This window comes from Meleagris gallopavo, chromosome 8 (assembly GCF_905368555.1).
Source record: "Meleagris gallopavo chromosome 8, MGAL_WU_HG_1.1, whole genome shotgun sequence".
Classification (NCBI taxonomy): Eukaryota; Metazoa; Chordata; class Aves; order Galliformes; family Phasianidae; genus Meleagris; species Meleagris gallopavo.
Genome location: NC_139411.1, coordinates 3,405,506 through 3,431,472, shown reverse-complemented (window position 1 = coordinate 3,431,472; position 25,967 = coordinate 3,405,506). Strand labels below are relative to the sequence as shown.

The following is a 25,967-nucleotide window of genomic DNA, read 5'->3' as shown; positions in this document are numbered from 1 at the left end:
TCTGGGAAGCACAATATTTCACAACGGTGAGTTTTACTGGCAACTTGAAATATTCCAAAATAAAACAATATATCGCATTTAGCCTTCACTTTTTTTTTTTTTTTTCCCCTGGAATTTCTCTCCCTGTGTAAAGCAACAGAGATGCCCGTGTTTTATCAGAACAGGTCATCAGTATCAGCACAACTAGCCAGCTCACGCTGTCACTCTAAGCCCTGGCAAGTCCTGTGCCACAGGCCTGTCAGTCAGGGAGCTGCAACTGTAACCAGTGCACACCCAGTGAAGCCTGTGGCCTTCAGCACACATCACATGCACAACCAGGCTGCCGAACTAACTGAACCAGCAAGATCCCCGTGCAGAAGAGAGCGAGAAGCTTTTTGCCGGCTATAAAATATTAGTAAAGCAACGTGCATCACCCTGTGCTGAAACCCACGACTCCTTCAAAGCAATCCCTACAGCATTAAACCAGCAAAGTTGCAGACGGCCTGATGAATTATTAGTTACACTGGTTCTTTATGTGCTTTGCTGAAAAACATGTGAGGCTGGAGAACAAGCTGTGAACCAGAAATTAGCAAAGCGATTCCCATGCTGTGCAGAAGTGCATAACAGTACTGCCAACACACAGTACTAAAACAGCAGGAAGAATCACAAAACCATTCCAGCATTGTTTCTTGCTGCTCCTTCGGATGCTCTGCCAATACAAGGAGGGCTGTGACAGGGAACACACATAAATCTGACGGCAAGTAATCTTGTGCCATTAAAAGAAAACACTTTGTGGAGCTATCCAACCACAAGCGATGTAAATGAAAAAATAAGACTGAAAAAGCATCTTCAGCTGAGATACTACCAAAAATGCCTCATTAGTTGGATTGATTATGTCACATCAAAGCCTCTACTTGCAGGGTCTCATCCTTCCCCTCTCTTCTTGCCTCCTAAGGTCAGACAAAGGACAAATACATCGACGCAGGGTGAACGTGCTTTCCTGCTTCCTTCTAACACAGTTCAGAACAGTAAACTTTTGGACTACCTGTGGGAAATGTCACTTTTCTAATGAAGATTTCCCATTTCAAGAGTTACACTGCCAAAATGGCATTCAGCTGATATTCTAAGAATAAACCTGTAAAAATACAGTAATAATTCAGTTACTGTATCAGACACAAAACAGTTTGCTCTGGAAAACCATTCCCCAAGAAAGGAGGCAGCCACATGAGGAAAATAACTCCTTTAAAACCCAAGTTCCTCCCCTAGAGATGTGCAGTCCACTCCCCAGGCATACTTCTTGCCTGAAACTCCTTAAACGGGAAAGCTCATGCTCCACTCAAATAGCAGTTCTTATCACACAATGTTACAGAGTCCAAACATGCTATATGGAAAGTCCACACTTGTGATGAAAATCAAATCTGAACAGTATTCCTGCAATTCCTGCTTCGGTGCGCAGCACCTTGGCAAAAGAATACTGTGCAATAACACAAGTAGAAGGGTACTATGTTAATCCAGTCTGCCCTGGGGAATCTTTATAGTATATGAGTATTATGAAATCATCTTTAAAACTGTCCACTTCAAACATCAGTATAGGCAGCAAGCAACAATAACGAAGGTCAACCTGCAGATTTAATCATTTAAAATAAATATAAATGTTCTGTTTACTTTTAAGAAGTTTATCTCCATTCCTAGAAGCCATGGGCTAAAAGCAGTAGTGGCTAAGTTATGCAGCTGATATGCCTGAACTCATCTCTCAGATCTTCCCTTGGAAGTACAAAAGGTGCCTTACTGACTGATGGGAAGAAATAAGACATGAGATAGGCCATTAACAGTAAACTGCTTTCTCAATTAAGCGCTGCAATTGTCAGGTAGCTTTTAGCAGCTTCCTTGACTGTTCAGATGACGGATGGTAGCTGTGTTCTCGGCTTTCTGTTGTGTCCAGCATTTATGCAGATTGCTAAAAGGAAAAGTGTAGAATTCCAATATCCAGATAGAACAAGTTGTTAAAGTACGCTGTCAAAAAAACACAATTCCTTTCATTGATTGTTAAAAAAACAAGCCACCTTAAAGGGGGAAAAATATTTTGAAGCAACAGTAAGATAACATAATGAATCAGAACAAGGAGAAAAATAGAGACTATTTTTATCAATGATGTCTTCCAGAAACAGCAGGCCCAAAAAAGAATTGCATCAGGATCTGATCACAGTGCTTACTAAATTGCTTTTTCTGTGTCTGACACTCTTTATAAGAAATGTCTCCAACAGAGAACCTGTGCTGGAGACTAAACGAAATGCATTATGCAATGGGCCTCATGCCTCAGTCTGCACATATAATCTCCCGTGCAATTCAGGCAGAAGTGGGAATTGAATTTGGAGGTTGTGCTTGTTACAATGTGATGACTGCGGTTACAGAACAATAAACGTTTCCTTCTGACATCCCATTTATTTTTTTCATACAAACCACAAAGACTGTTTTGTTGGCCATTATTTCTGCTCAGGTTTCGGAACAAGGCACAGAAGAGCCGCAGGAAAGCAAGTTAGAAAATCCAGGGCAGACCTACAAAGACTCACCAAAAATAAAAGATAAAGATCAGCACGACACTAGCGTAACGACTTAAAGTTTCTTAAATTTATTATAATAAGAAAGTCTATGAAACATCATCCCTATTTTGTCTTCTGTTAAGCACGTTCATCTCAGATGGGGAAAAAATAGAGTTTTAAACTGTGCCAACAGTTGCTACTTTCAGCTGAGTTTGTACACACTTTATCTTACTTGCTGCTATTAAGAAGAAGCAGCTGATGGCTTCTCTATGCCATTAGAAGAATTGTCTACAATATAAAATAGTAGAGGATGCATAAAGAGATGTGATCAATGGGATGACCAAAAGCTTGGAATTGCCTGAGCACTAGTAGACCCTGGTTTGGCAAGTATCTTTCAGCCTAGAAAAAAAGACAAGGAGTATGCAAAGGGTCTGTAAAACTGTTGGTGGGAATAGGATCAACTGCTTACAGCCTCTTCCGAGCCAGAAACTTGAAGCGTCTCACCAAATTAGCTGGTGGCAGGCTGAAAATGGGCAGAACAACCAAGTTCTTCATCCAAACAGAGTCAAGCTGTGGTGCTCCTTGCTACAGGCATGACAGGGACTAGAAGTTCTGCACGGGTCAAGTATCAGGCATGTTCATAGAACAAAAGAAAACAACAACAAATCTCCAGCATGAGTTTTTAAGACAGTGCTTCTAATTGTGCCACAGGAGAACCCTCTGGAGAACCAGAACTGGTACCACTGATTGGACCCTTTCATCTGTAGGACTGCAGGCAAAAGCGTAGCAGTACAGCAATTCACTTAAAATGCAAAAACTACACTACAGAACTTTACTTTAAGCTTTGAGAAGAAACATTTACATTAACTTTACTAATTATTTATCCTATTTTTCCAAATAAATGGGGACTCTTCTCATTCAGGCACAGCAATGCCAGCTGCAATTGCTTATCGTCTTACTTATTCAAGCTCTGACCACCACTGCTCTTTTCTCATTTACATTTGTTGCTCTGCCAAAAGAAAAATTTAGGCAGAGATTTAATGCAGACATTGAGATACAAATTTGATTGCCACCATAATCATGACCACTTTAACATGTTTCTTTAATGGTAACGTTAACAGTGGCATTACTACCTCTTTTAAAGGGAAGGTTATAGAAAAACTAGTTTCCCAAATGCATTTCAATTATTTTTTCAGTAAATTTAAATAAAATTGAATAAATGATTTTTAGTAAGTTTGTACAGTTGCATAGATAGCATAGATACATTGTGGGTGCATATACATGCAACTTACTATGCCCACATACTTGATTTTCGGAAGAAAACATTTACTAAGAGAAGCAATTCTGTCTCTCCATGAACAGATACATCTGTATTAAGCTTCTATTCTTTTGAATGAGATAAAGCTCATCATCACATCTTTTTCAAATGTAGTGAAATTCTACTCTAATACTTGCATGTTTTTCTCAAATTTTCTCAAATCAGTTTCCTAATCCTGAAGGAAAAGCTGCTGCTCCCTTTCCCAGAGCAGCCACTGGACCTGGTGATGATGACAAGCTGCTTGGGGAAGATGTGTGCACCCCAGAGAGGAAATCTTTGCTCTTTTATCTCCAGTTCTCTAAGGATGTGTACCTGCCCCTGTCTACAGAACCTTAATTGCTGCACTAATATGTGATCACCTGCTACGGCCTGCAGCCTGTATATCGTGACAACAAAGTGACAAGAGAAATATTTTCCCCACCAAACCCTTAATGAACAGCTAGTTTACAGTTTAATGGGGTAAGCTAGCTATGGAAATTATAATTAACTCTATGAGAAACGATGTTAGGACATCGATGAGATTTTTTCTGAAGTTCACTGATAAGGCACCACTGTAAAAGTACTTTGTCTAAATGTCAACATCTAAAACTTTTAAATGCTTCTAAATGACATTTGAAGACCAAGCGAATTAATACACACAGTTCCTCTTTGACAATAGCTGCTTTTGATGCCGTAACAAACATTGTTTTATGAAATACAAAACAGAAGAGCATATTGTCAAAGTGCCTTTTTTTTTTTAATTTTTTTTTTTTTTTTTTGTCATGGAAAACATCCAAGACAGCAATTAATTCACACTACTAGCTGATTGTAATTCAAGATAGAGGTGTGAGCTTGGAAAGAGACAGAGACAATGCTTTCTGGGGCACTCTTTCCTCTCTTGAAGTGAAGGCTTAGGAGAGAGAAAGGCACAATTACTTCATCTTTGAAATCCTTTCACGGCTTCACAAAGAGCAAGACAGTTCCAAACACCATGTTGTGGGATATCTTGAAGAAGCAAGGAACCACACTTTCCCACTGTAATTATTTTTGTAAGCCACAAAGCCTAGTATACTATGCTGAAACCTTATTTATTTCAAGGCAATTGTTTTTTCCCCCTAACTTTATAATGAAAATTCAAGAGCGAATAAAGAACATGATAGGATAAAATAGCAAGATATTTTAATTAGGACTAGAGTGTTTGGTAATTTTTCTAATTCATTAATTCCACAGGTTTTTGGCATTATTTCTGTCATAAAAAGAGAAGCGGGCTTATACCAGCAGACCTGTGCTACTGAACACATCAACCCATTCAGGAACTCTGGAAATCTGTCTTCAACATTTATGTATTTGGCTTACTTGGCTCATCTGCCAGTCCAGAGCTTGAATCAAAGAAGATTATTTTCATTTCTAAAAGGAAATGACTTCTAATTACAGCTCCACAGTTACTTTTCCAAGCAAAAAATCAAAGCCTTTTTCTTCAGAGCTTCTGACAAAGCTATAAGAATTCAATATGCTCAATTAGCATTCCCATTAAGCTTCTAAAGAAAATTACAAACAACAATTCTTCTGAATATGGAGATGGTTCCATTAAAGTTATGCATATTATCAAATCGGTCATTTTTACCATTTTATTCTCCTTTGCTTTCAATTATTAAAATATTGAAGGAAACTCTTCAAAACTTCACTTTATCCCTTGGTAAATACCTAGAGTATTTGCCTGTCCTCACCATCAGCCAAATACACAGTCTAGACTAGATGTCTAGGGATGCACTAGAGTTCTTGCTCTTCCTGAGCCCGTCAGGGAGATCCATAACCACTGTATCACAGGCTGCTTGATAACCCAGTCCTGGAAACAAACGTGTTCATCTCCTCCCAAGCACATGTTCAAAGATCATCTGCAATTATATATTTATAGAAAGATTAGTATTACTGAAAAGCCAAAGCTTCTAAAGCATAGCATCATAGAATCACAAGGTTGGAAAGGATCTATGAGACCATCTTGTCCAACCATCTTCTCACTACCACTGCTACCACAAGCACTAAGCCAGATCCCGCAGCTCCTCATCCAGACACCTCTTGAACACTTCCAGGGACGGCGACTCCACGACCTCTCTGGGCAGCCATTCCAGTGCCTGACCACTCTCTGAGAGAAAAAGTTTTTCCTCATGTCCAACCTACACCTCCTCTGGTACAACTTGCCGCCATTTCCCCGGGTCCTGTCCATTGCCTGGGAGAAGAGGCATATTTAGCCAATTCTCTGTGCACATTATGAAAAACCATGTCCGTGTGTGCTCCTGTTCTATCTTTCAGTGAAAATCACTCATGCCCTCCTTCTAGCTGCCTCGCCGCTCTACCACATACAAAACATCTGAGAGGGAATCTCCACCCTAATAATTCCACATTTAAATCAATTTCCTGTGTTATTAAAGTTAAAAAGAGACAAGTTTACCTGTCCTCTAACTGAAGTGCATCCATATTTAAAATCACTAGTTAATCTTCAGTATCAGACAGTGACTCAAGCGGGTGAAATGCTTGCCTACCTAGGAGAGATTACTGAGAACAATTCTCAGCTTATGTGATCCTCTATTAAAGTTACTGTCAATTTTACTGATAATTCTTTTTAATTAGTCATACTGTTTTGGTATACTCCCAAATACATAAAAATTAATTACCTGTGACTTCACATCCTTATTATTTTAACCTTTTCATGCTTCACTAGTTTTCAGTAAAAAAAAAAGTCTCTACTTATCAAGAGACTGCATATAGAAGACAGGCAATCAATCGTAACAGAAGACTTAAAATTGCTTTTATGACTACTTATCACGCACTAGCAGATAATCAATAGCTTACCAAAGCCATCCATTTTGATTTGCTGAAAGAGCCATTTCCATAGTTAATTCAAATCATTGGCATCAAGTTATTTGAAAAAAAATATTAAGCTAGTAAATCGACTGTGAACTCTACTGTGTATTTAACATCGTCCATTACCTTGAACTTATTATCAGATAACCTCTGATATTACTGTAATTATAGTGAAAAGAGTGAAAAAAATGCAAATGGAAAGTTTATCCATAAATGTCAGAAGGGAAACTGCACCCAAGAGAGAATTTTATCATCAGATTTGAATTGCTTTCCAACTTTCAAAGTAATTCAAGATTGCCTATCAGTTCATCACGCATCTCTGCTTAAATTTAATTAGAAAAATTGCTACCCGCTGCTCAGATACACTGAAAACAACTTGGCCATAACAATTTACCTTTCTCAATAAAAATACACTGACAAGTACATACCTGTCACAGAAATCAATCTTCATTTTCTCTTTCCTAATCTGAGCCTCAGGTTTTACCTAGACTGCTAATGAAAGATTAATACCTGGAAAATGGGTCAATTTGCTCATTTTTCAGCCAGTGGCAAAGGGCCACAGGCACTAGAGAGATTCTTTTCTCATTTACTGAATAAGAAACAACCCAAGAACGTTAGATATAGCTCACCTTCTTAATGCATTTCTCTAGTTAGCACGGCTGAAATGACAGATGCCATTGCTGATAACCAACTAATTTTTGGCTTTTAAATACACAGGTACTCATTATCTTATATCTAAATAGTTGAAGGCACATGCTACCTATCTTCAGAAAATTCAGCCTAACACGCACCAAGAGTTGCCCTGCTTTTCTATAGATAAATATTCTAATACATAATGCACAGACAGAAAAGCAAACAAACCCTTCATGTAGGAAATAAAGATTTCCCAGTATTATTGGGTCTAATACTCAGAAATGGGAGCAGTTATGAACAAAATGCAAAATGATTATGGTATTACATACGATGAACTTAAATGGAAATGTGGACAACATACACATGGTGAAACCAAACATTTAATAGCCTATCCTATAACATGAGGCCTGATTTTCCATGATCCGGAGCTCCTACATTTATTAGGGAACAGGTGCAGAAACCTTTAACTTACACCTTCAATCTTTTGTCACACTGATTATATAGGAACTTTGAAATAATGCCTGATTGAAGTTGTTCTTCCAAGCTAAACATTTATTTAAAAACTAAGCATTCTTACTTCTCATTCCTATCAAGCCCTGAAGCCACAAGATACGAAGAACACAGGCATTTATTATTCTAAAGGCAAGAGAGATCCTCAGGTAATGGGAAGCTAGTTAAGTCACAGATGAACACAACACATTTAATAAGAAATTCGCTGTTTCCCATGTATTGATTACTGAGAAATGCACATCAGTATGCAAAATTAAGATGAGTTTCTAATATTGGAAGAAATAAAGAATTAGATGGAAGAAAAAAACCCCAAACTTCTCAGAAAGAGAAAGTATAACACTAAAGACCAGGCTAGGCAGCAAGACATGTCTCTACAAACAACCAGACTCTCCTAGAGTCCCCTGACATACTGCCAATTTCAGCTAAGTCTAAATGCCAGATGTTATTGCACAGCTACTTATTCAAAATGCTAGGTCACTTCTGGGTCTGTGCAGCTTGGGGAAAAGAAGACTGAGGGGGGAGGATCTGATTAATGTTTATAAATTTGTAAGGGATGTGGGAAGCAAATGGGTGAGATGAGGCTCTTCTTGGTGGTGTGTAGCAATAGAACAAGGAGTAATGGCCTAAAACTTGAACGCTGGATGTTCTGTGCTAACATGCGGAAGAGCTTCTTTATGGTAATGTTGACAGAGCACTGGAACAGGCTGCCCAGAGAGGTGGTGGAGTCTTCTACTATGGAGATATTCGAGACCCATCTGAACGCCTACCTGTGCGACCTGCTGTTGGGAGACTGCTTTAGCAGGGGGTTGGATTTGATGATCTCTCAAGCTCCCTTTCAACCCCTGCAATTCTGTGATTCTTTCCTTGCCAAAAATGTTAAGAGAAACACACGATTCTCCTACTGATAAAAGCCAAAAAGAAGTGACACCCTAAATGTTCAACTGTGCTCAACTATGGACTCATTCTAGGATGAAGAATAAATATCATCCCTGACAACCAGAGCACAGAAACTCCACTGTATACTACGTGGGTTTATCTAACTCACGAGTTAGGTGTCTAAATACACCAAGACTGTTATCCTTAGAATCATGTTATAGTGCTTCATACAGCAAGCAAAAGAACTTCAGTGCATTTACTAACAATCCCAAAACCTTGAGTGCATTTACTCTGCTGAGAAAGGAATAATTAGAAACCAATTAAATCTCACCTGATGCTCGCTGTAACTAAATCATAAGCACAGCACGTAGTCTACACACACAAAATAAGCCAAAAAGTTGGCTTGTCTCTTTCCATTTTTAAATGAAAGATTCCAAGTCTTTGTTCATACGTGCATGTGTGCGTGTGTGTGATAAAGAAGAAAAAGGCATGCTGAGACACAACTGCTTCAGAACCTAACAATTTGCTCAATTAGCCACAAGCACTTGCAGAACCAGCGGCTGTGGGCAGCCTGGTCTGCTGGTTGGCGACCTTGGACATAGCGGGGGGGGGTTCAAACTAGATGATCATTGTGGTCCTTTTCAACCCAGGCCATTCTATGATTTGAACGTGGCATATCTAGCAGTAGCACAACAACTGAATTGGCAAGAAAAACCCAGTGACTGTACAATCAGATACCAAGGAACTGTCCTGAAATCCCTTTAGAAACAATTGTTATGTGGTTGCCATACACTCTAAGGTACTGAAAAGCAGCACAACCCTTGCAATGTTTATTACTTACAAACAGTAAGTGTAATTGCTATTTGGGCAAAACCGATTGGGCCTGGTTTCTTACAGAGGTGCCCTGTGTCCCCTAAAGCATCGTGTGACTGACTTGAGAATTCAAGCAAGTAATGAAAATACAAAAGGCAACTTTAACAAAGCAGCTCTCAGTTGATGACATAATCATTGGTCTGATGCAAAAAACATCCTTATCGCTAGCTTGGAATGCTGCCAAAGATGCACATTTTCAAATAACAAGTATTTGTTCATTTCATCAAGATACACTGAAGTTTTGTTGTATTTACTGTACATTTTAAATGTGGAACACAATGAATCAACAAGGCATGCAAATGTTAGTGGTTTATTACGCCTTGCATACATGAAAGTAAATTAACCTTTTTCCCCTTCCATGAAGTATTCAAAACCCAAGACCCAATTTTCTGGTGAAAAAAGAAAGAAAATCACGGAACTCAATTTTTGTGCCAGTAGATTTCACCTTACCATCAGAAGTCAGTTTTTGTAGTTTCCAAACTGTTTGTTTGGAGGAGCTTTTTGTCATTGGCTTTAAGCTGGTGGTCCTATGCTCAGACCCATCTCCTCGAGCCCACAGTTCTCCACAGGGCTGCTAGGCCCACAGATTGTGAAGTCCCTGCTGACAATTGCTAAGGACTCCAAGACAATTGGCACAAAAATAAATACTTTCTGTATAGAAAGATTATCAGTTGTGCATTAGTAAGCAATGTTCCATAACGCAGCTAGTAGTTTAAAGTGCTGAATCTTGAATCAGCACAAAGAAAGCCACGTAGGTGTCATAGAGTACATGAGTTTTCATGCGGACTGATAATTATCTGATGGAACCTGATAATGAATCAGGTTGTTGCAAAACCAACCCAGCAGCTGATTAAATCAGCCTAATCTATGTTTAACTGCTAATTGCCTTTCAGCCTTTTGCACGACCGTGAAAAATAACTGAGCACAGAAGAAGACAAAACCTTCACAGAATAAGTACATCAAGAATTGACTAAAGTGGGAAGAAGGAGAAGAAAGTATCCTTCCAATGCTGAGACACACAAGGGTATTTGTTTGTTTGTTTGTTTTAATTTAATGACTTGAGCATACTGTTAATAAAATATTATTTACTAAGGACTTTCTGAGACAAAGAAAAAATATTATTAGAATTGATCAGATTCAGAAAATATAGGGGCAAATATAAAATGATGCAAAAAAGCAAGGTTTTCTCAGAAAGTGAAACACAGCTAACAGTGAATTAATTCCTAGAGATAAACTAGGACAGTAACAATCAGGAAAAACAGACTAGTACTTGGACTAATTAAGTAAGTGGTTCAAACATGTAACCTTTCACCTGACAGAGGCAGAGACTGCTTTTCTTTTTGTTATAAGGTAATATACTCATCTTGTGGAACTTGAACTCTTTGAAAAGTTTATGCTAACTCATTTTAAAACATCACCGAAGCTGTAGCTTACACTCTCCTAAAGGAAATTAAGATTTGCATCTGTATTATGAGACAGAACTTTAAATAATGACTTGGAATGCTGTTTTGTCATGGGCTTTGGTGTCTTTTCTGCAAGATAATTTTTGCAATGAATTTCAGAAGAGTTTAAACTTCATTTTCCCCTCCCTGAGAACTTCTGAATCAGACACAACAGGTGGGACTTCACAAGCAAATTAAAACCCAGGGAAGCCATAAATAATGTAGGTGTGAATTACAGGCTGTTAATTTAGCTCTGTGTTTGAGCTTCAGCAGCAATAAAACAGTTGAGCTCCCAGTGCTCACCTTACACAGGATAAAGCATTCAGAATAGCTAATGTGCTCTCCATAGGTGAAAACTTTGTTTACTCCAGAGGATGAGATTCTGCCTACTCTAAGAAGTTTTAACAGTACAACCGTTTCACAACAGTAACTGGTGCTTATGTTATCTTAGCCGTAATCATAGAGAGAACTGAACAGAGAGGAACCTTAGAAGATTTAAGAAGGGCAACTCTTGCATCTAGGGAGGAACAACCACGTCCATTTGTACAGATTAGAGGATGAGCTGTCGGAAAAGCGCTCTGCAGAGAAGGACCTGGGTGTCCCAGCGGACAACAGGTAGGCCATGAACCAGCAGTGTGCCCTTGCGGCCAAGAAGGCCAGCAGTATCCTGGAATGCATTAAGAACATGGCCAACAGGTCAAGGGAGATGATCCTCCCCTCTGCTCTGTCCTGGTGAGGCCACATCTGGAGCACTGTGTCCAGTTCTGGGTTCCTCAGAAAGACAGGGAGGTTCTAGAGACAGTCCAGCAGAGGGCCACAAAATCAGCTTGGCCCTGGAGCATCTCCCATATGAGAAAAGGCTGAGAGACCTGAGGCTGTTCAGTCTGGAGAGCAGAAGATAGAAGGAATTTTATAAATACTTATAAATATGTAATGAGTGAGAGTAAAGCAGATAAGGTCAGGCTCTTTTCAGTGGTATCCAGCAAGAGGACAAGAAGGAACAGGCACGGGAACTTCCATCTGAACATGAGGAAAATCATCTTTACTGTGAAGGTGACAATGCACAGGAACAGCTGCCCAGACAGGTCATGAAGTTTCCTCCTCCGGAGATACTGAAGACTCACCTGGATGCTTTCCTGTAGGGAAACCTGCTGTAGGGAACCTACTTCAGCAGGGGCTGATCTCCAGAGGTCCCTTCCAATTGCTACAATTCTGTAATAGCCCTAATGAGACTGTGATGGCACTTAATTACAGTGGATCATTGGTGATAAGCTGCAGGAGGGAGAGTCACAAAGTGAAGCAACCATCGATGAAGTTCTACCTTCTGGCCGTGCTCAGTTAACGTGCTGATTTAGAAATACTATTATCACGTTATTCTTTATGCCCACCAGATGGGACCACCAATAACCTCCGGCTCTGCCTGGAAGATGTGCAGCTTTGTGACAATTTGCACCATCTCTGCAAATAGCAGAAATGCAAAACAGTTTTATTTTATTTTATTTTATTTTTTTTCCCCACGTGTATGAACACTAATCATACAGCACTCCACACAGCTTGGAGCAGATTTAACAGAATTACTAATACTGCCACAAGGCAGACACCAGATCAACTCTCAGAAGGCATAATGTAAGTACTGGTACTCTTTTTGAGGAAAAAATGTTTCTCTGGTAATGAAGGGATCCATTAACTTTGCTGGTCTCTTTCATTTCACCTGCAAAGACCATAAACAAAGCCCAAGCTGTCTGGATGCTTCATTGCTAATGCATCAAACTGCTTTGGAATTTCAAAAGGAAAGAAACTTGGAAAGAAAACACTCTATTTACCTCAGCAAACTCAGCAAATTGGTAGAGGCCAATTAAAGACAACTGATCTTCTAAGACCAAAAAAACCCAGAACCTTTTATTTCCAGTTACATTTAATGTTTTACTTATAAATGCTCCATTTTAGGGGTCAGCTGAGTAGAGACAATGTAAAGCAGGACTTTTTAAGATACTGCTTTTGAATACTCCTTGACATTCTTTGTTAAAGATTCATTAACATTCCACCTCATGTTTGTTGTAAAAAATAAAAAATGGACTTAAAAAGTAAATGATGACGCTGGACTAATAATACTCCTTTAGCCTTTGTAGTGGTTATCATTAGGGAAAGAAAAGAGAAGCCTGAAAAAACCCAAACAGTATATTCTGTTCTATTTGCTACTCTTGCTGAAAGATTCAAATATTACAGAGTAGTAAATTTTGATTTTCAAAAAAGCAACAAGAACTAATTAGTGCACGTAACTTGACATTAATCATTCTGGGGAGTACACTGGCCACACCAGTTTCTATGCAACCTGAGACTGGGGATAGGGTCTTGCATCATTACGGATTCTTGCCTACATGGTGTAATGCAAACTTTTTTATATCATGCAGCCATCTCCAAAATACTTCTGACTGAGTTTCTCTGCCCAGGCTGCTTCATCAGATCGGAGGATCCCATTATTTCACTGCCAGAGGACTCTCTGCACCTCTATCATACTGCTGTTTGCAGGACAAATGTGTGTTTTATTAATTGAGGGATTTTTCTTATAATTTATATATATAAAATCGTCCGATTGTGTAACTGCATTATAATTTACAAGCCGGGTAAATATTTCAAGTACCAAGGTAAAAGCTGTGGTAGAAACATCCTTCTTCCACTTATGTGTATCAAAATAGCTGCGTGACTGCAAAAAGATAAACAGCAAATAGCAGCTATTTTTATCAAGAGAACCAGTTTCTCATGTCACAGATCAGACCTCTCAAGGCGCAATTTGACACAAGAAAACAAAAAAAGCTGACACCTGAACAGCTTTAGAAGTCAAATGAATGTATTTTGCAACCCAGAAGCAATCACTAGCCAGATTTCTGCTGGCCTTCCTGGCAGGCATCTCTTTGCCTTGTAGCGCCCAGCACATGCCTGTCCATAGCAAGGTTAAGAATGGAGACAGAGCTGAGTTCCTTCCATCTGTGAGAGCTGCCTCGGGACAAGCAGATGACCTCTGTCCTGCCTTTTGGCAGCTAGATTAAAAACAAATAAATAACTAAATGGAACAACCAAGCACTGATCTTTCTTAATTACTGCCTTACCTGCCTCTGTACTGTGAACGCCACTTGATCTGTGTGGATAAAATGGGGTCACAATCTATCATTCTCTACCTAGCTTGGGTACCCCACTAACCTTGTGATGTGGCCACATACTGAGCTCAGGAATAACACGCAGTTTCCTTCAAATGATGTTACATGCAAGACACATTCATCTAATGCATGTATTCACAAAGTCAAATTCAGCCACTGCAATTAGAAATACCAAGGTGTGGAAGTGAAAAAAGAGTAGCATAAATCAGACTAGTAAAATTAAATATGGAATATCCTTTCCCTTCCCTCCTGATTTTCTGCTGCTACAAGCTGAGTATCACGGCACTGGTCTTGCTATAACTTAAAAATAAGGATACAGTTGTGAGGAAGAGCTTCTCAGCACAGAGAAGTGATCTCTTTTTGAGGTGCATAAGGCTTGTAAGATCCAATCTCCCTCCAGTTTCCCATCAGCTCTAGTCTGACTTACATAAACTCCCTGAAACTTGTCCCAGACCCTTCTTATACAAAAAGCATAATAACTGAACATCATGACTGCTACAAAACTTCCTCTCCTCTCCTAGAGGTTGTGCTGGCTGTTTAACCAGAGCCTGTAGTATTGGCCTGTACAGAAGGAACTGATGAACTCCTGCATACATGAGTGACGTTTTCAGCTGGTTCTAGATTGGATGAAACGACTGTGAGATTTTGAAACTTGCTAAGGATGTCATTCTGTCAAAGAAGCAGGGCAGCTGCCCTGCTACAGGGCCCAAGCTCTGACAAAGCTGGAAGCCTAACGTGCGGGATGGCAAACGTCTACGTGGAATGGGACAGCAAAGCAAATAAGGCAGAGAATAGCAAGAACCTCCACATTTACAGCCTCATCCTCCCCATCTCTTGGTCACAGAATGCAGGACAGAGATAGTGTCTGAGATGAAAAAGGGAAGTCATGATCTCACTGTCAATAGTCAAAGTTAACCTAATGTCAGAGTTGATCGGGTGGGGAATAAGCCCAATGATTTAACTGGTTCTGCTTTTTTTTTTTTTTTTTTTTTAATATGTGAATCAAATTCTGCCTAAGAAACTCGCATAAATCAAATTATCCAAATGCAGAGCATTTCTCCTACTCCAAAGATGCACACTTCCAGCCTAACAAACAGCCTTCTTCCCCCGTAGGGAGGAAGAATTAGCAGCATCTTGCATCAGGATTTTGCAGAGCTCTCATCTCTTCTTTTTGTGATCCATTGTGCATATCCAAGGGTGAAATGACTGAATTTTATACTAATTCTAACTCATGTATTAACCAGTGTACGCAGGATAAGCAGCTACATGGGATAATCACTAGTTGCTCTTTAGTGCCTCTTGACTGAAAACATACAAGAAACTTTCCAGGGACAAACAGCTAAGGCCTCCTTCCCTAAAAATCTTCCCCCTGAAGTCTCTAATAATCCTGAAAAGAGGGACACGTCAAGTCCCCTCCTCCAAGTGGTTTTTTCAGAATATTTCAAGATTACAATGAAGACAGAGCTAAGAAAGCGATTACACAATTACACCAAACTTCAGCAAGACTCAGACCCTGTAGCAAGCAATATACCTTTGTATCAAAGTAGGAATTCCATCTATTCATACAAGTATTTTACTTCAATTTTAACCTGTTTAGCACATAGAACCTGACACAAAGCATGCACAGACCTTCTAGTTACAGTTCTCCATTGTGTCCACAGAGAAAGATGACAACCAGTTCCAAAGCAAACATACAAAACTTACAAAAACCAAGAGGACTTACAGGATCGGTAAGTTCTGGCAAGCTTGCTTGGTAGGTGAGAGGTCTACAGTCACGAGTATTATTCACCAAGACACAAGGAAGAAACATTGGTCCCAGGTCATCCCCGTCCAGCACATCCACTGTGAGGGTGGCTGTACTTGTCCTTCGCTCATGAAGATTCTGGGCTCGGTCCTGGGGAGCAAATGGGCAACATTTTGTGAGATGTTCAGAAGTCAGAATCTACAGAAAGATTTGAAGTTAAAGGTAAGGGCAAGACGTATAACCTTCCCAATTGTGCAGATTCTACACAACACATAATTATGAAAACTTCAATCTCAGAGCTACAGCCTTCAATTTTCTGAACATTCAAGAGCACAGTGAAGAGCACAAAGGCACACCCTTAAAGCCCATCTTCTATTAGAGAAATGCTGAACATATCACAAAATAAACAGGAAAGCAAGTTTACATCACTTGAAAACTATCTTAAAGTTGCTTCAGGGGATCCTCCTCCTCCCCATAAATGAAACAGTACCACAAAAGTGGTAAACAATAGAGAAGAAGTTTTCATTTCAGCCATTATCCGAACAAAAAATGAGAAAAAGCTTTCACAGCCCTCAAAGGCACAAAAAAATTCTCCGATGACAGATATATTAGATACAGTTTAAACATCACTCTTCTCCCGGGTATGCATTATCTACTGCTAGCCACTGTGTAAAAACCTCCATATAACCATGTAATAAGACTTCAAAGAAAAATCACCTCTTTAAAGAAAACTGCTTTTCAAACATGAAGGATACAACCAAATTGTATCCATTAAACTCATTTGACATCAAATTAGCATTGCTAGATGTGTTAGAAGATGAACGTTTAGTGACACTAGAATGCACTTTTCTGCACTTCAAATATGCAACTCGCTCCTTGTGCCAGAAGGTTGCTTTTTTTCTGCGCATCTTGAGCAAGCTTTTTTAACCAGCAATAGTATGTCTAAACTTTCAATGACAGAAAGCACCTAGATACATCTTAAATAGAGTCTTCAGAATAAGAGCGCATCAGACCTGGTATTTAAGAGATGCTTTTCCTCTCCTAGGAAAAAATCCTTATCTGGGAACTTAAAGGCCACCTGAATTAGAACTATAAACGGCTATTATGAGATCTATACTTACATTTGCTTGAACAATCACAAAGTAACGAGTCTTTTCCTCATAATTTAGTCTCTCCCGTAGAACTACTGCTCCAGATAAAGTGAGAGGAATATCAAAGGTCCTGTTGGAAGTCTGCAAAAATTAAAACAGTAAGATGAAATTGAACGTGCTTCAAAGTTAAAGGACGTTAAAGACTGGCCAGAATGAGATGGCCTACTGAATATTAAAATTGCATGTCTTTCAGATTGAGCTTTTGAACAGTTTCCTGTTCCCTCCCTGCCCAACATACTTGATGAGAATTTCACAGTAAGTATTCTGTAAGTAACAGAATCCTCTATGGCTGTTTGCAAGTAACTTGTGACTTCTAATCACAAACTGAAGCCTAATTCTCCTGTTTCTTATTGATTCGCTGTGCTGAAAGTACGCTGATGTTCAAAAAGCTTTTCACAACTTTGGTCACACCAAAATCTTTCCATGCTTAAGACTACCAGCGTAGAGTATACTTTACACTGAAATATGGTGCATGGGCAATGGCTGTGGAGCAGTACAAAAACCTCTCAAAAGGAAACACTACAGAGGTACAAAGTACTATTCTTACCTTAGATTAAAAAAAAAGGCTCTTCCCCATCCCATAAAATTTCAGACATTTGCATAAAAAGTACTATTTTCAGCAATTACATGATAATGACTGTTAGATTTGCTATGTTAATGTAGAAAAATATTACTGGGAGGTCCATCACAAGCTCTGCCAATAATATGAGCCACAATTTGCTCATGACTGAATTTGGTTTTTGGTTTTTGGTTTTTTTTTTTTTTTTTTTGATAAACAACTTTGGGTATATAAAAAGTACTCAGTGGTACCGTGTACAGATAGGTATATATGCATACATACACATACAGGGGAGAAGGAAGATCAACACAAAATATTTCTACCAAGGCAAAAAAGGAAGCTAGAACAGAAGGAAAAACCACGTAGGGTTCACTGCTTTGTCTCCCTTTTGGGATGTGAATCATGCAAGTAACAGGCAATGTTTTTTACTATCGTAATGAAATGATGCTGTTTGTGTAAGCACACTCATGCACTTGCATGGGAACTCCAGATCACAACTAAGATCCTTCTGGCTGCTTTAGTCCATTTATCTCTGGTTAAAAAGGAAAGAAACAACTGGGAAAGTCTCTGCGACAGAGGATCAGCCAATGCACTCCCAAAATAGTGCCCTCTTTCTGGCATTCCTTGGCAAAAAGAAAAATGCATTGAAGTGGAACACTACAATCTGAACTGTTGGGAAGCATCAGTGGAATTTTAGCAAAAAGCCCTTTAACTTCTTTCCAAAGTGCCTGTATCTGGAGACCCTTCTTGCTCCAGAAGAATAGCGAATTGCAGTACCAGTTCCTTGGTGATGACAAGTTTAACTTCCAAGTGTGAATTTGTGTCATAACTCTGAAGGGTATCACATCAGATTCACCCCATACATATCCCTTGACTGCTCTGCAAAATCTACTTCTTGCTGCAGTACAAACCACGACCAAGTTTCAAGGCAACTAAGAGATACACAAAGCAAGAGCACAGCTCAGCTGCACCTCCATCCAATACTGAAATGAGCCAGCATATGCAGGAAGTCAGGGACATTGAAAGCTCTTTTATGCTTCCTGGCAAAGTGACACTGCTTTGTTGCCTGCACACTCCAAGAGAACAGAACTGATTCTCCCTTGAAAAGCTTCAGAAAAGAAATACTAAAATGTTTTCATACAGCAGTCCTTATAACACAGCACGCTCACCAAATTTAAAGCAGTGAAGGAGGCTGGGGACTGCAGGATGGCAAGGATCACCTTCCTGATGCCAGACCTAAAATTGGCCGTTTTGGGAAAATTAGAAAGTCACTACCAGGTTGTTCATCTCCACTCCCTCAGCAGTAGAAAGATGGTGTTTCACATTATTGTCACTACCCACTGGACTGTAAGCGGCACAAAGCCATTTGAAGAACGACACTTTTGAAATTCAGAGAATCTGAAGTGATTTACAGGGCTTTCTAAAAGATGATCTAAACACAGATGATAACACATCTGACAAAAATAGCGGAATCCCTTCTATATCAAAGGCAGGTTTTAGAGTTCAATTGAATCAGAGAATAAGGGAGGCTGTCAGAGAACATGGGAGCTCACAAGGGCTGCACTGTGCCTCAGCCAGTTGGAGGCTGAATATTATCAAGGACAGAGACTGTAGAACTCCTCTGGGCTCCTGCTCCACTCTTTGATCACCGTCAATGGGGAAAAGAGTGTGACCTAGAGCTTGTAATTGGTATTTGCCACGTGGCATCTTGCACCTGTTACCATTTGCTCTTTCACAGCACATCTCTGAAAGAAGTCTGCTTTCATCGTCTCCACAACATGCAGTGGACAAGAGACAGAGACAAGATTTCACAGAATGGCCTGGGTTGGAAGGGACCTCAAGGATCATGCATCTCCAACCCCCCTGCCATAGGGGGGGCAGGGCCACCAACCTCCCCATTTAAGACTAGCCCAGGCTGCCTAGGGCACCATCCAACCTGGCCCTGAACACCTCCAGGGACGGGGTATCCACAGCCTCTCTGGGCACTCTGTTCCAGCACCTCACCATTCTCTCTGTAAATAACTTAATTTCCCACACATTGCTGCTTCAGCCTGATTATCAGAGACACATACAACTTGGATCTCTGTTGAACAGACAGTTGATGTAACAACCTCTGATGCTCAGACACCGCTCCTTCAGATTTGGCGAATCTACTCAAATCATAATTACACATACTGTTTTTATTGACCCATGTTTCCAATTAGCTTTGATGTTACACGCGCAAGTTTTATGACCACTCCTTTGTTCATGCTAGCTTCTTGTAATATAAGCTGCCCTAAGTCTCAGGCCAGCACAGTTCTCTATAATGCAGCAAGATAATCCCCACACCCATCCTGAGCCACAGTCTTTCCCACCTATAGTAAACTGGCTTGCAAAGAAGTGCTAGTGGTGCTCTGGGCTGCGCTCCCAGGTTCTAACCTGGAAGGCAGTAGCTCAAACAAGAGAATAAAAATAACTCCTGCAATTTCGCTATTCACTCGTGCAGGTGCACAAGAGAGGTGGCAATCTACCTTTTGTAGCAAGGCTGCATGCTCTGGAGAGCCTGGTAGACTACACATCACTGAACTAAAACCAGTGAAATATTAAGTACTGTATAATTACTACACAGAGGAGAAATGTTTTATCTCCTCCCACAGATAGGATCTACTGAAAAAAATAAGAACTCTGATTCATCTTTGGTAATGATGTATACACCGAAGAAGAGCAAAGCTTTGTATTTTTTTCCCTCTGGAGTTTCAGCCTACACGAACCTGGTATGGCCATGCTCTCAGCTACCCAGACACACATTTAATGCACATACCTGCAAACAGCGCCAGTGAAGCATAACAAAACAGGAGTATTGCTCATCTCTTTATTACAATAGAGTCTGAAATTCCAACAGATTCCTACTGGCACAGGAATTAGTTTTAACTTGCAACTTCATAATGAAAGAAAATGTCACCGGGAGCATTAAGTCCAGTCATGTTTCCTTTACATTCACGAGAGAGGTCCAAACAGAGCTGTGAGGACTGTACAGTAACTACCTGCCATGTCATTCATCTGCAGTTTTGGTATGTCATCTGGGCTCCCATGGAAGCTTTGTGACATAAACCATGAGTCTGAAACATCGCACAGATAACACGCCGTAAGTTTCAGTGTAAGTGTGGCAAAATACCAGAAGGCAAACTATCTCAGAAGGGGAAAGTCATCAGGAATCAACTTACTCCGCAGATGTGGACATGGTATGTTACAACTCAGCACAGCAAAAGCATTATGCAGACTTCTAATTTCATAGCAACTCAAAAAAAGTAATTGTTATCCTCACCAAACAATACAGAGAATCACAGCAAAATTAGCTCACAAGGATCGAGTCCAGAACTTTTTGGTGGATGCATTTGTCTCAACCTTCAGGTTGAACCAGTCCTCAGAGATCTAAAATTGACTCTGCATTTGAAGATTCTTTTGGCAAGCTAATCAATTTCATCTTTTGATTCTAAGAGCAAAGAGTTATGGCATCAACCTGTACAATAGCTGAAGGAAGCAGAAAAACATCCAACATGTTTTGCACTCATTTTTTTCTTCTTGACTTTTATATACGTTCCCATTAAACAACAAAGTATTTAAGCTAAATTGAATTCTAGATTACACCTTTTTTTTTTTTAACTTTTTTTTTCTTTTTTAATTCTTAATTGGTCTCTAATGAAAATTATCAGCATTATAGCTTTTTCAAAAGCAGCAGCCTGTCACTGGTGCCGAACTACACTGAGCATTCTCAACACACAACACGGGAGGATCCTAGAAATATAGAAGCAAAAATACTTCTCACTATGCTGTACACCTCATTTTTGAGCGTGCAACACTTTCCCAGGTTAAGGAAGACAATTCACTTGTAGCAGATGCTTTGGGGTATCTTCCTAGCAAGAAGAGAACGGCAGTGAAGCAGCTTTACAAGTGACTTCTGTCAAGCACACACTATTACATGCATAAAGGCTCTCTACAGATGAAAGAAGTAGGTTTCATTAACCAGGCATACAACATAAATTAAGCAAACATTTATTGAGGTGACTGACTATACCAAAGTTGCTCCAAACGGGAGTCCTTCACTATTCTGTATAACTTAAACTTATGTCTATACTGAAACTTAGAATCAGATTGCTGTTTTCCCACCAAAAAAAAAGTTTCTACTCAAGTTAGCCTTAAGTAACAGCAGAGATTTTGAATGAGAGATTGCTAAATCTATTTCCTATGTACTTTCTCACTAGAACATCAACATTATGCATGAGTAGATTATAAGGTTAGCATACTTAAATTATCACACCACTTGATCCCCAGTAACAACGTTCTTAGCCTATGGCAAATCATACCTTGGTTTTCAAAACAGCACTGCCGAAATAATTTTAATTTTTCAAGAAAATGCAGATGGATGCTTCAAATAGATCACTCATGCAAAAAAGCATTGCGATAGAGAAATTCACGAATCTGAGCCTAAACAACATGTATTTAATACCTCAAACATTTTGTCTCTAAAATGACACGCTTGTACAGACCACAGGCATAGAACATTACTGTTTCATTTTAGTAATATATATTTCTTTTTCCAAGTGGCTTTATTAAAAAAACCCACAAAACTCACTCTCTTTCTCTCTATATATAAGCAGCACCATATAGGAAGACAGAACGTCTCTCATGAGAAACTTAGCAGTGACTATGAATATATCTTAGCTATGAATCCATTACTGCAAGCATGGAGAAATGAACACAACTATCTGTCACAGACAGAAAACACATGCCAAAAAAGAGAAGGTGTGTGAACAACACTAGAAAAGATGGGATGATTGATGCTTCAGTGTTATAGCTCATAGTAGCGTGGCACTGAAGAGAAAGATAAATTTGGGTGAGCTTACGGGACAAGCAAGGTGAATAGAATAATCTACACTGAAAGTAAGTTTTCAAGTTCAGAATTTATGATGTCCAACAGCAGCCACTTACTTGTTCCTTATTTCAAAATCATATATGTATCATAAGCAAATACATATTTATTTATTTATAGACTCACAGGTGTATATGTTTTTTTATATTAAAATTTATATGCAGAAAAGGAAAAAAGTAAAGGCACATACTTTGTCATTAGGATTGTACTGGATGACATACTCTATCTGGCCATTTGGACCATCATCGATGTCAGTAGCACCATTGTTTCCAGAAAATCCTGTAAAGATGGTTGTTCCAACTGGAGTCAACTGCAAGAGCAAGGGAAGAAAAATGCACATTAAAACTCTGCGGCATAGAAGAAACGATTAAGGATGCACAGATGAAAGGCACTCATTTTTTTCCCATTGTTCTAATATGTACATCACAGCCACTGTTCTCTTCTCCCCTTTATTCAGCCTGGAAAGCCATGAATGAGCAAGCATTTAGACACAATATACTCAGACCCTGCTTTAAATGATGCCAAGGGTCACAAGGAGTGAAAGAAATTTCCATTTTTATTATATACGTCCTATGCATCAGGGCAGCTCCGTGTGTTTTAGAAAAGGTGAAGATAAACATTAAAAAAAAGTATTCATTAAATAAACATAAATAGATAAAAGTAACTAAAAGCTACCTTTCCAGACCTGGGAAGGAAAATTAAAATGATCCGTAAGGCAAACAGAACTTACTCAACACTCATGAGAGCACTGACAACACCAAATAACACCTGCACACACAAAAGCACACAGCTTTATGGCTTTAAACATAGGCAAGAATGATATTCTCCAATACTTTGTTGGCAGAAACAGAATACTCACAAAATTACATTTTGAAACTTTGAATTTCTAACTATCCTAGGGTGGGCAAGCTGCATGAAATTGAGACCTACTGACATCAAAGATGAGAGAAAAATTTTTTTTTCTTCAAGGAGGTGGTGAAGTCATTGTCCTTGGAGGTGTTCAAGAAATGTGTAGATGTCGTACTACAGGACATGGGCTAATGGGAAATACTGGTGATATGTGGATGGTTGGAATGATTGATCTTGGATGCCTTTTTACAACCTTGGTGATTCTCTGATTCTGTACTCTAAAGACAAAAACCCAACCCTTTCTGAAGCTGACATTTCTGACCTTTAATATTCAGAAAGCTTTGTGAGTAATCCACCTGAGAACCAAACGAACAAAAAGCCCTGAATCTGACAAAGACATCATTCACAGCCGTACCCCCTGCTGCTGTCCTCTCACCATGCCAGAATGCCTGGCCCCTGCCTACATACTCAGGTCCAGTCCAGTTTACTTCCTTGCCACGAGTTGCTGCGTATCTTAAAGACTACGGGGTGTGAAAAATTTCAAGTGCTGTATGAAGAGAAGGTGGCAAAGGATAATGGCTCATTTGGACATTTGTTGCAAACGTGGACTGCTATTTAATTTTCACACTTAATGGTTCATAACATGAAGCAAGCATAGGAGGAAATAGGTAGCTGTCAGACATTCATAGCTCCCAGTCTGTTGTCAATTTATAAACCTGCTAATTACTTAAAGCCATTTAATAGCTGACAGAGTCCTCTGAGAAATATTTTCACAGCTCCGAATACTGAAGCTTTCAAGTAAAAAACATCAATTCCAAAGCTTTAAGTTAAAACTGGCACAGGGCTTAACTTCTGCACCATCCACACTTAGGGCACGGTAACCACGGGTAGCTCTCTGGCCTACTCCTGGCACAGGCAATGGAAGCATCCCACACACAGGCTGTAAGCTGGCTCCATGGGGCTACTAACTGCTCCTAAGGCAGCGAGCTGACCCTCAGTGCTGTGCAACTCTTTGCCTTGCACTTTGCCTGGGTGCAGTGGCCTGCAGGGAACGGGGAGGCATTTACCACAGACACACGCACTGACTGATGGTGGGAAACCAGACCCCTCTGCCGTGTTTATGGGACTCTGACAGAGTGCAGATAACTGATTGTGGATGCCCCATCCCTGGAGGCATTCAAGGCCAGGCTGGATGTGGCTCTGGGCAGCCTGGTCTGCTGGTTGGCGACCCTTCACATAGCAGGGGGGCTAAAACCAGATGATCACCACGGTCCTTTTCAACCCAGGCCATTCTACGATTGTATGATTCTATGATTAAATGATAACGAGACAGCTGTAAAAATGAAAGAGCAGTATACATCAGAAATACAACTGCATGCTCTCATAGCATGTCAAAAGATGCTGCATCCAAAGTAGTTGGCTACAGACATGCAGGCCTTCATGAACCTGACAAGCAGAGGTCCAGTTTCCCTATGTTTTCTTGTGTGCACTGAAGAAAATCCCATATCACTCACTATTCTTGAAAACTGGAAAAAACTAACACACCTACTCAGTTTTCCATGATGCCTGAGATTTCATGGCAAAGAGCAGCTCAACCTCTGGAAAAATTTAGAAATCTGACCTACTTGCCCCAAATTCCATATGTCATCATTTCAGAGGCACACTGCACGTGAAACTACACTATGTCTATACCCCAAGGTCTCTCATACTGTGACAATTTACTCTAGCAGCATCACAACACACCTCAGCCACTCCAAAAGCAGTGAGCCACCTGGGGCCTTCCCAGGACACAGCAAAATAAAATAAATTATTATGAGGTTACAAACAGCTTTAGGAAAGCACACTCAACAATGAATATAAACCTTGCCAGGAAAGCTAGGGAGAAATCTTCTCTCGATACACTTCAGTGTAACATGTCAACTTCTGAACTTGTCTTGGAGGATTAAGCAAACCACCAACTTGCTCTATGTTTCATTTTGGGCTGTGGAGGGCACAGTTGAGAACTCAGTTAATTATATACACCGTGACCATATATATGGCTGCTCTTTATCAACAGAAATAAGAGTCCCACTACTCTTGTTTTAAAAAGGATTACTTGCATTTGCAGCACTTTACAAGCTGCATCCTTAAGAATAAAGACATACCATGGGAATGAAAGGCATATTTTTCTTCTGAATATTATAGAGGTGTCTATAAGACACACAAAAAAGCTGAAAACACTGAAACAAGCATAGGCATTTTAACCCAGTGTGTCGCCTTTACTTAAGTGAGAATTTCCCTCCTAGAGACCTTCGCACTGACACCTCTACTAGTGCAAACAAAACCTGCACAAACTTCAACGATCCAACATTCAATGGTCCAATTCAGCCTGCATCTCCCAAAACCAACTATACTGAATTACAACAATTAAATCACAAGAAATTAAGTGACAGTCTGCAAATTTCTCAAGTTCTTCAAGGACCACCACATCTATAATTCTGCGCATCTGAATCAGACCCACATCAAAACTGAAGTAATCAATTGATCTAATCAAGCAGTAAATTCTACACGCCTGATCCTGCCAAGCAGGCGTGCAAGAGGAAGCAACC

The 25,967-nt window shown here is 39.8% G+C and overlaps 1 protein-coding gene across 9 annotated transcripts in view; it reads right to left on the bottom strand.

Annotated features, from left to right (window-relative positions):
• Positions 1–25,967, bottom strand: part of PCDH15 (protocadherin related 15) — a 682,309-nt gene that overhangs the window by 197,186 nt on the left and 459,156 nt on the right. For all 9 annotated transcript variants that reach the window (XM_085229238.1, XM_085229233.1, XM_085229230.1 and 6 more), the window contains 3 exons: positions 22,721–22,840; positions 17,033–17,143; positions 15,891–16,061 (listed from right to left, as the gene is read on the bottom strand). In XM_085229238.1, the coding sequence (XP_085085364.1) occupies positions 15,891–16,061; positions 17,033–17,143; positions 22,721–22,840 (402 nt within the window). The remainder of the gene's footprint in view (positions 1–15,890; positions 16,062–17,032; positions 17,144–22,720; positions 22,841–25,967) is intronic.